General features: G+C 36.1%; 1 protein-coding gene across 2 annotated transcripts in view; it reads right to left on the reverse strand.

Annotated features, from left to right (window-relative positions):
- FAM117B (family with sequence similarity 117 member B) overlaps positions 1–12,081 on the reverse strand; it is a 69,794-nt gene that overhangs the window by 24,259 nt on the left and 33,454 nt on the right. For both annotated transcript variants that reach the window (XM_065930800.1, XM_065930799.1), the window contains exons 3-4: positions 6,694–6,786; positions 4,616–4,729 (exon numbers count right to left, since the gene is read on the reverse strand). In XM_065930800.1, coding sequence (XP_065786872.1) covers positions 4,616–4,729; positions 6,694–6,786 — 207 coding nt within the window. The remainder of the gene's footprint in view (positions 1–4,615; positions 4,730–6,693; positions 6,787–12,081) is intronic.

The following is a 12,081-nucleotide window of genomic DNA, read 5'->3' on the forward strand; positions in this document are numbered from 1 at the left end:
AGCCTTTGACTGTATGGATCACAACAAACTGTGGAAAATTCTGAAGGAAGATGGGAATACCAGACCACCTGACCTGCCTCTTGAGAAACCTGCATGCAGGTCAGGAAGCAACAGTTAGAACTGGACATGGAACAACAGACTGGTTCCAAATACGAAAAGGAGTAGGTCAAGGCTGTATATTATCACCCTGCTTATTTAACTTATATGCAGAGTACATCATGAGAAATGCTGGGCTGGAGGAAGCACAAGCTGGAATCAAGATTGCCGGGAGAAATATCAATAACCTCAGATATGCAGATGACACCACCCTTATGGCAGAAAGGGAAGAAGAACTAAAGAGCCTCTTGATGAAAGTGAAAGAGGAGAGTGAAAACGTTGGCGTAAAGCTCAACATTCAGAAAACTAAGATCATGGCATCTGGTCCCATCACTTCATGGCAAATAGATGGGGAAACAGTGAAAACAGTGAAAGACTTTATTTTGGGGGGCTCCAAAATCACTGCAGATGGTGATTACAGCCATGAAATTAAAAGACGCTTACTCCTTGGAAGAAAAGTTATGACCAACCTCGACAGCATATTAAAAAGCAGAGACATTACTTTGCCAACAAAGGTCAGTCTAGTCAAGGCTATGGTTTTTCCAGTGGTCATGTATGGATGTGAGAGTTGTACTATAAAGAAAGCTGAGTGCTGAAGAATTGATGCTTTTGAACTGTGGTGTTGAAGACTCTTGAGAGTCCCTTGGACTGCAAGTAGATCCAACCTGTCCATCCTAAGGGAGATCAGTCCTGGGTGTTCTTTGGAAGGACTGACATTGAAGCAGAAATTCCAATACTTTGGCCACCTGATGCGAAGAGCTGACTCATGTGAAAAGACTCAGATGCTGGGAAAAATTGAGGGCAGGAGGAGAAGGGGACGACAGAGGATGATGTGGTTGGATGGCATCACCGACTCAATGGACATGGGTCTGGATAGACTCCGGGAGTTGGTGATGGACAGGGAGGCCTGGCGTGCTGCAGTTCATGGGGTCACAAAGAGTCAGACACGACTGAGCGACTGAACTGAACTGAAGTGAGTATTCCATTGTATGGATCTATACTGCATTTTATTTATCCATCACTGGTTGAAGGACAATTGGGTTGTTTCCAAATCCTGGCTGCTGTGAGCCATGCTGCTATGAACATTTGTGTACAAGTTTTTTTAGGAACATGTGTTTCCAACTCCCTTTAGCACATAGTTTGGAGAAGCAGCACTGGTCATACAGTAACTCTGTGTCTATTTAGCCTTTGAGGAACTACGAGGCTGTTTCACATTCCTATAGGCTGATACAGTGCTGACAGGATTTTACATTCCTAATGGCAATATATAAGGGTTCCGATTTCTCCACATTCTTTCTAAAACTTGCTATTTGTCATTTTAGTTTTAGCTGTTCTAGTGGGTATGAAGTAGTATCTCACTGGAATTTGTATTCATTTCCCGACAGACAAATAATGATAAATATCTTTTTCACATACCCATTGGCTATTTGCACATCTTCCTTGGAGAACTATTTAGATCCTTTGTCCATTTTTAAATTGGACTGCTTGTCTTTTTATTATTGAGTTTTAAGAGTTCTTCATATATTTTAGATACAAGTGTTTCATATGATTTGCATATATTTTTGCCTAGTTTGTAGCTTATCCTTGAAGCACTAAAGTTTTTAATTATCATAAAGTCCAATTTATGTACTTTTTCTATTATTGCTTGTGCTTTTGGTGTCATATCTAGTAAACCATTGCCTAATCCAACATCACATTTATGCCTATTTTCATCTAAGAGTTTTTAGTTTTAGCTCTTATATTGAGGTCTTTGATCCATTTTGAGTTACTTTTGTACATGGTATGAGGTAGGTGGATATATTTCTTAAATTACGTTTAAAGGCTAGAATTGGCCTTACCTTTTACTCCTGTATGTCCATCATTCCCATATCATCAACCATAAGCTAAAAAAGTTTAAAGACTCAGATTCTGAAGTCAAAATGCTTCAATTAGAACCCCAGCTCTGTCTCATGTGACCTTGAACAAGATACATGAGCTCTCTGAGCCTTAATTCTTTGCCTGTAAATTGGAGTAGTAGCAACCTCCACCTCAAAGATGAGGATTAAATGCTTAAATACACAAAAGCTGAATACAGTGTTCCCATATTGAAGGACTTACTAGAGTTCAACTATTAATTATTGCTTTCTAAATATCACTCAGGTTTGTCCATTCTCTATAGTTCCACAGCTTCTACCTTACTTTAGGTCACCATCATTTCTTACATGGATTATAAATCTATTCATAGATTTTCCTGCCCCAATCTCGTCCTGTACCAAATTCATTCTCTACTCTGAACTCATCATGATCATGTCAAAATGCATATCTGATCATTTGTCAACCCCTTGCATTGTAGAAAATAGCTCTCCGGTGCTTCAAAGACAAAGTCCAAAATTCTTAAACAACTGAGACATGAAGACTCTCAGCTCTGGCTAACCTAATCTCTTACTACCACTCCTCCCTAGAGCCATGATTTCTTCTGCATCCAGAAAGTGAAAGTGAAAATCTCTAGTCCTGTCTGACTCTTTGTGATCCTATGGACTATACAGTCCATGGAATTCTCCAGGCCAGAATACTGGAGTGGGTAGCCTTTCCCTTCTCCAGGGGATCTTCCCAACCCAGGGATCGAACCCAGGTCTCCCACATTGTGGGCAGATTCTTTACCAGCTGAGCCACAAGGTAAGCCCAAAACTAGCTAAATTCTACCTATCCTTCATGGATCACTTAGATACCACTTTCTCTAGAAGCCTTTCTATACAGCTCATTGTCAATTCAAGGATAAATGCCCCTTCTACAATACTCTGAACACTTCCTGATGAACATACTCATTATACTGTACAAAAATTAACTGTTTACCTATTATCTGAGATTTGGTGGGGGGAAAGTCCCAATAGTTCATTTATCACTACATCCCCTAATGAGTACTACAATACTAGTCATATGGCAGATATTTGATAAATGTTGCACAGATGGAGGAACGGCCTCAAAGCGCACATATCTCAAAGTGGTACTTTCTCCTCTAGAGAGAGAATCCACTAAACAAAGCCACAATCATGACTTGAATAATATTTTCATGTTCACAGTCTTAAAGTTTCAATTAACTCTGAATACTATTGCCACAGCTATCATAAGACACATGTGCCTGATCTCTGACTGGCTTTAACACCCAGTAAAGCAAGTCAAGTAGTCAAGATGATTGGTGTGTCAAGTGAACAAAAGTCAAGCCACGTGAATTTATTTTCCAGTTACTATATTTTCTTGTCCTCACCTTCTCCACAAAGAGGCACCTTCATTTAGACAAAAATGAAGTTCATGCGAACTTCAATAGTCTTTATTAAGCAAACTCAACTTGCAGGGGAAAAAAATTTTTGGATAATTTTACCACTGTAATTGATAATTTAAATACAACTTTTAAAAAAATCACTTCAGAAAGTTATAAACTGCTAAAATTCATCAATTAAAATTCAATAAAACTCAATCTTAACTTCTACTCTACTTGGAGTAAAAACATGGATAGGAAATAAGAACTGGATTTATCTCTTAGAAATACATCTAAATTATTTATGGATGAATTAGAGGGAGTAGAAGGTTGGCAAACTGACCTGTAAAAACCAGGTGGGTCTGTGGCCTTTTGTGAGTGAGTGGAATATTTAGTATTCCAATAGTCTATTCAAATTTTTCACTTCTTACTTGGTCAATTTTGCATTTTCCATTTCTCCAAATATAAACGCAGTTTGTTTAGGCTTTTAAATGCGTCAATGTATATTCATATTTTATAATTAAAATGCCTTATATAGGAAAAAAGTTACTGGAAGCCAAACTGCAATCAAACTATAAATGTGTGAAATCAAGTTTGACCCATCTATCAATATTTTAAGACATAATTAGTTAGCTTCAAAAAAAATATATACCTTCACCCATACTTTCTCTTGAAAACAATCCACATATACTGGACAATCATCAGAAGCTATCAACCTAAAAAAGGAGCACGAAAACTTTTTCTTGCTCTCTCTTTGCCAAAGGATGCCATCCAATTTCAATTCAGTATGAAGAGAAATGCTCCCTGGGTGAGCCATCAAGAGCAGTTCATAGTGTTCAATTAAAAATCAAAGCAAAAAAAAAAAAAATCAAAGCAGTTAAAGACCTTTTCTACTAAAAGACTTCATGCGCCAGATATCATTATCATCATCTGCTGTCACGTGAGGAAACTGGGACTTTGAACAGGTTACCTATCCAGGCTCTGCTCCACAGCCAGTGCTCATCTGTATTATTCTGCCTCCAATACACCAAACCGACAAAGACAAAAGTCAAAATATGTAACTAGCTGTATCTCCTAGAAGTCGTATTATTAAAGCAAAATATCATTTTTGTCAACTTAGTATTGTGGTGGTTTTTTTTTAATGAAGGCTGTGATTCAGTATTTAATAACTGTTTCAAACATGCTTTTGAACATCTTTATCATAAACATTTACCTATGCAATAAGGTAACACCAGGAGAACAACATATCCCTTGTCTGGATTTCGTGGCATCTTGTGCTCCTACCTGACTCTGGTTAATAGCTGCATGGTTGCCATGGAATGGAGACTGTCTTTCTTTATCTCGATGATGCCGACTGCTGTGTTTACTTCTCTGCAACTGCTGGCGTAATTTTGCAATCTGAAAAGGGGAAAATAAGTGCGTCAGAGTGTCTTCCACATCACATAAAACATATTCTTGCTTAATAATAACCAATAAAACTCAACCCTATCATGTCTTTTGAGTTTTTAAGCCATACCACAAAAATCTGATTTACTTTAAAAAATTTATATGTATATATACACATATCTATATATGTATAAACATATATCTTTCTTTCAAAGAAAAAATTATGTTCCAACACTGTTCTGCACCTTTAAGCTTCCCAAGTATTAAACAAATGAAGCTTTTAGCAATTATACCTTATAGCTTTCACAAACAATTCAAAAACAATGATAATATTCTGATTTTCCTTATAGTGAGTCACATTTTATTTATAATTAGATTTCTTTATCAAATACCTTACCTTCAACAGCTCCAAAAAAGTAAACAGTATTATTTAAAAATCAATTCAAGCCATGAAATGCATTTTCAGAAAAATAAATGACCCAATCAAAAAATGAGTCAAAGAACTAAACAGACATTTCTCCAAAGAAGACATACAGATGGCTAACACATGAAAAGATGTCCAACATCACTCATTATCAGAGAAATGCAAATCAAAACCACAACGAGGTACCATTACACGTCAGTCAGGATGGCTGCTATCCAAAAGTCTACAAGCAATAAATGCTGGAGAGGGTGTGGAGAAAAGGGAACCTTCTTACACTGTTGGTGGGAATGCAAATTAGTACAGCCACTATGGAGAACAGTGTGGAGATTCCTTAAAAAACTGGAAATAGAGCTGCCATATGACCCAGCAATCCCACTCCTGGGCATACACACTGAGGAAACCAGATCTGAAAGAGACACGTGCACCCCAATGTTCATTGCAGCACATCAGCAGACGAATGGATAAGGAAGCCATGGTACATATACACAATGGAATATTACTCAGCCATTAAAAAGAATTCATTTGAATCAGTTCTAATGAGATGGATGAAACTGGAGCCCATTATACAGAGTGAAGTAAGCCAGAAAGATAAACACCAATACAGTATACTAACGCATATATATGGAATTTAAAAAGATGGTAACGATAACCCTATATGCAAAACAGAAAAAGAGACACATATGTACAGAACAGACTTTTGGACTCTGTGGGAGAAGGCGAGGGTGGGATGTCCTGAGAGAATAGCATTGAAACAAGTATACTATCAAGGGTGAAACAGATCACCAGCCCAGGTTGGATGCATGAGACGGGTGCTCAGGGCTGGTGCACTGGGAAGACCCAGAGGGATGGGATGGGGAGGGAGGTGGGAGGGGGGATCAGGATGGGGAACACATGTAAATCCATGGCTGATTCATGTTAATGTATGGCAAAAACCACTACAATATTGTAAAGTAATTAGCTTCCAACTAATAAAAATAAATGAAAAAATAAAAAATAAATAAATAAATAAAAACCACAAGATGATATTCAAAAATAAAAAATAAATATATTTTGATTAATATGTGATTATTAATTATTAATAATATTATTTCTTGATGGAGTTTTTCTGTTTTATGGCTACATTATATTTAAAACACAAATGTGCTAATTATAGGCACAAAAAATGGTAATCATAACATAGGACCATAATCAACTTGGTTACACTGGGTTACTAAATATCAAAAATACTTACCATTGTATACAGAAATAATAAGAGTGAATTTGTTGTATGACTACAATTTCATACATTTGATATTTAATTATATTAACAGCTATGGATTCTCATTAAAAAATAAACACCCATAATCAGGTAAGTTACGTTTATATTTCCCTATTCAAATCTTTCTATTTTTCTGGTGTTATTTCTCAAGTAAGCAAAACCGCCACCAAAACAAAAAAGAAAGAAATTAAAAAACAATGGAACTGACAAATCTTTGCAGCTCACAGCTTCTGGGAACTAGTCAACCAAGGGATCAAATTTTCACACCCACTTCCTTGGAACCATTTTTCTGACCTCCTTAAGCTGATCTGTGCTGCCCCACGATGCTGAACGTTTGTGAGACCCTTTCTTCTTTTCAGAGTATTCTTCAGCCCATGCACTCTCTGTCTATAATGGGAAACAGAAGAAAGAGGTTTTAACAAAATAGTTAATCATTTAACAATAGTGAATGCCATATTTGCAACAACATGGATTGACCTTGAGGGCATCATGCTAAATGAAATAAGTCAGACAAAGATAAAAAATTACTGTATGATCTCACACATGGAATCTAAAAAAAAGAAAAAAGCCCAGAGAAAGAGATCAGATTTGTGGTCAGCAGAGGGGGAATTGGATGAAAGTGGTCAAAATGTATAAACTTCCAGTTACAAGATAAATAAGTACTGAGGATACAACACAATGGCTATAGTTAACACTTGCTGTATGGTGTATTAGACAGTTGCTAAAAGAGTAGATCCTAGAAGATCTCATCACAAGGAAAAATGATGTTTTTGGTAACTATGAAGTAATGGATGTTAACTAAGCTTATGGTGATCACTTTGCTACACGTATGTCACATCATTATTGGCTTAAACTTTACAGTGCCATATGTCAGTTATATCTCAATAAATCTGAAAACATTTTTCCTTTCTAAAAAAAAGTGTACCATATTTTTCTATTACAAAATACATGCTTATTACAGAAAAATTAGGTATTACAAAATACTTAAAATAACACAAATTACCCATAATTCTTCAGCACCAGTTACCTAACTGCAATACTTTAGCCTATTTCTTTCATTTCTATTACTAATAAAAATTACTATTTTTATATAATTATAAGCAAACCATTTACTGAACAAATGCATACTGATATTAGCTAACATCCCTGTGATCTTATTATGTGTTAGGTACTGTGCTTTATGAAAGTAAATGAAAGGTCATCACTGTGCTATCTGATTTAATACATACACAAAGTTCTTCAAGGTCTGTAGATAAAGTAGTGTGACAATGAGGTTAGGTAAACTGCCTGAGGTCTCACAGCTAGGAAGTGGTGAAGCCAAAGATATAAACCTAAAATCCCAGAGTTTAATCTTAATCTCTAAATTATGTCTTTTCTTGGTTTAAATAACTGCAGAGTACTGCTTCAAAAATGTTAAATTCTTAGTGGTTACACAAAATCCAGAACTTAAAAACACTTTTCAGGGAGAAAAAAAGTCGTTCTAGGCACAACTGCTCAGCCTCACCCCATAATAAGAGAAATGCCAAGTTAAGGTCATTAAGACTAGGTAATTTGATTATATACACTCTCCTCCATTGCTGGTGTAATGTAAAGTTGGTACAGTCTTCAGTGAAGGTGACATGGCAACTGCTGTCAAAGTTACAAATGTACATACTGTTTGACACAATAACCTTTTGGTACTTTACATCACAGATCTACAAATTTATGCCTCTATGCACAAAATGACATATATTTTTCCCTGCAGCACCATTTGTGCAAGCAAGAGATTAGAAAAATGTTAATAGAGGACTGGGCTTCCCTGGTGGCTCAGCAGTAAAGATTCTGGCTGCAATACAGGAAACATTCAATCCCTGGGTTAGGAAGATCCTCTGAAGAAAGGAAAGGCCACCCACTCCAGTATTCTTGACTGGGAAATCCCATGAACAGAGGAGCCTGGCAGGCTACAGTCTTGCAACCATGGGGTTGCAAGAGCTGAACAAAATTTAGCGACTATTGTTGTTCAGTCACCTAGTCATGTCCGATTCTTTGCAACGCTATGGAATACAGTACGCCAGGCCTCCCTGTCCCTTGCCACCTCCCGGAGTTTGCCCAAGTTCATGTTCATTGCAGCAGTGATGCCATCCAGCCATCTCATCCTCTGACGCTCTCCTGCTCTCAATCCTTCCCAGCATCAAGGACTTTAACCACCTTAGCCACTGTAATCACCACCATAACCAAACAGGGGATTTGTCAAATAAATTATGGCTTATCTTTACAACAGAATAATATGCAGCTATAAAAATGAATAAGGAAATCTAAAATGTACTAATACAAAATAATTTCCATGAAAGTGAAAGTGAAGTTGCTCAGTCCTGTCCGATTCTTTGCGACCCCGTGGACCGTAGCCTACCAGGCTCCTCTGTCCATGGGATTCTCCAGGCAAGAATACTAGAGTGGGTTGCCATTTCCTTCTCCAGGGGATCTTCCTGACCCAAGGATCAAACCCAGGTCTCCCGCATTGCAGGCAGACGCTTTAACCTCTGAGCCGCCAGGAAAGCCCAGTTTCCATGAGATACTGTTAAATGAAAAAGTCAAGGCTCAGTACAGTATGTACAGCAACTACCTTTATAAACAGGACTACTAGAAACAATATATACACACATAAACTATCTCTGAAAGAAAATACATGGTAACAAAAGAAACTGACATCAGTGGCTGCCTCAGGGGAAGATGCCTCTCAAATTCTGTACTATATGAAAAATTTATAGCCTATTCAAAATAATACCTCTTTACATATATGATGTAAAAAACTTCTAACACCAGGGGAAAATTTTTCTATATGGATAGAACGATGTCTTTAAGTGAAAACAAAATTGCAGAAGAATGTATAGAATATGCTATCTTGTGTTTAACGGAAAAAAAAAATCACCTTTAGGCAAGGATTATCAATGGACACTAAAACATTAGGTGAAAAGTTACTAAGGAACAGGATATTCACTGGTGCAGAGACATATTCTACAGTTACTTACTAATTCAAAAAGGATAAAGTATCTCCTTTACAAATATGTCATTCATAAAATAACATAAAGTAACAATGTTATTAAAACTGAAAGAAAGCATGAGAATGAAAATGAACTGTTCTAAATTAAAAGGAACTAAGAGAAACTAAGCAAAATGCTTGAATCTCCAACTGGATCCTGGTAAAAAAGAAAGAAATCTTATGTAAATTTAACATGAACTAGATGTTACATGATATTATGTAATTATTCATTTTCCTAGGTGAGCTGCTGGCACTGTGATTATACAAGAAGATATATGCTGAAAGATTTAAGGATAAAGTGCTGTTAAATCTGCAACACACTTTGAGAAAGTACAGCAAATACACACATAAAAGCACAAAGATTGGTAAAACAAACACGGCTATGTTTAAAACTGCTGAATCTAATGACAGCTAAAATGTCCTTCCCATTTTTTTGTATGTTGAACATTCTCTTAGCAAAAAGTTAAAGAGGGGAAAAAAAAATCTTAAGTCATATCAACTGACATTTTAAATCCATTTAGGACAATTTCGTAAAGAACCATTTCTATCAAAAAGTATTAGACCAACAAACAAAGGCAGGAAGAATGACAAGAGTTAGAAAGTCATCATTTTGAACTTCTACAGTAATTGTTGATTTAAGCAAGAATCATCAACAGATGCTAAAAACAATGGGTGAAAGTCTGCTGGGGAATGGGGTATTTATAGTCTCAAATATTTCCCCACAGCCTATGCAGGTACAGTTACAAAGGGTATCCGGTGGGTAAAACAACATTACCGACATTGGGCACCTCTTGATGTACATGCACAAGGAACATACATCAACTACAGTATTTCTGCAAAAAAAGTTATTACTGAATCGAATTGTTTAAAAAACAGATAAACTCAGGTTGAGAAGATTCAACAAAACACCACCTTGCACCCTTAGAAAATATCAATGTCACAAATGACAAAAGCTGAGGAACTGTTCCAAATTAAAGAATTCTAAAGAAATATGACATCTAGACGTTGACTTGGGCTCCTTCATTGGCTCCCAGCTTAGGGAAGAAACTGCTACAGAGAACATCTTTGGGGAAACAAACCAAAAAAATGCGTCTATGTATCCACATAATAAAGAACAGAATTGTATCAATGCTAAATCTTCTGAATTTGATAATTAAATTTTTAAAGTCTGCGTATATGTTTTCTGAGGTATTTGAGAAGAGTCATAATGTCTGTAAATTACAAAGAGCAAGTAATAACATCAGTGATAATAACAATTATATATTAAAGAACACAAATATGCAAAAATGTTTTTTGGTAAATATATGTGAGGAGTTCCCTGGTGCTCAATCTACAATTCTTGCGACTTTTCTATAAATTTGAGACTTGTCCAAACAAAGCTTTTAAAAATTAGAGAAATTACTCAAGATATTCAATATAAGTATAAAAATTCAAGGAAAAGCAAAGGAATATAGAAGTTTCTTATAGATTTAAGAACAAAGTAAAGATAAAGAGAGTATTAATTAGCAAAGCAAATAAAAATAAGCTTAAAGAGCAAAAGACAGTGTTGTTAATTTCAGTGATAAGATGTTCAGGCAAGAAAAAATACTCAGCAGAAGTTGTTAATTTTACTTAACCTCCTAATTCAAAAGATAATTGCTTTCTTTGTTCAACTAAGAAGCCAAGCCTTTATTATAAGACACTCAGGAATTAATACAAAGTAAAATTGAGTTTTAATTATGTTTCAATTTTGTTCAATTTTGCATTGTATACTGGAAAGCAATATGCATCTTCTAACATACCAGGTACTAGACTAGGTGTTGGAGTTAGAAAATACAGTTTTTATGTTCAAAGAGTTTTTTCTAGGAGAGAAAGAATAAACAGCCAAGTTGGATATCATGTGATGATTGAGGTCCCCTGAGAAAGGGACCTAATCCAAACCTGGAAGGACAGGAAAAGCAGCCAGGCAAGATTCTATGGGATTAGGGGCAGCTGCTATGAGCATTAGCGTATATGCTATCCAGGCAAATGGTGGGAAAGCATTACAAACATAACAAAAGACAGGAGCACCAGTCAAGTGGTGGCTAAAGCTAGAACACAGCAACTCGCTGGAAAGACTTACTGAACTTCCACAGAACAAGGGGCTCCCAGCGATTTATAAAACTGTATATTCTCACTGGTAAGGCAAAATATCTGAACCCACTGAACCTGAAACTGCAGAGGAAATAAACAGGGTTGCAGAAATATTGAAGGAAATACATTCACACTAATTTTAATGTCACATGTGGATGAAGCTAAAGCAAGTAGAGACCGTATTCATTTTTTTAAATTTTATATTGGTGCACAGTTGATTAATAATGTGGCAGTTTCAGGTGTACAACAAAGTGACTCAGTTATACATATATGGGTTTCTATTCTTTTTCAAACTCTACTGTATAGGATAGGAAATGTTGCTCAATATTCTGTAATAACCTAAATGGGAAAAGAATTTTTACTCATTTTCTATACGACCATGCCTTAATCTCAGTAAAGTTACAGATTTTGAATAAACGCAGAGTTCTACAGAACTCTTTGGCTTAAAAAGTCACAATTTCTGAAAAGACTCATTGCTTTTGATGAGTACAGACTCTGCATTTTCATTTCTGTAGTTGCAACTGGAGTATAACCCTCAAGGTAATTTCGAA

The sequence above is a fragment of the Muntiacus reevesi genome, chromosome 3 (assembly GCF_963930625.1).
Source record: "Muntiacus reevesi chromosome 3, mMunRee1.1, whole genome shotgun sequence".
NCBI classification, from domain to species: domain Eukaryota; kingdom Metazoa; phylum Chordata; class Mammalia; order Artiodactyla; family Cervidae; genus Muntiacus; species Muntiacus reevesi.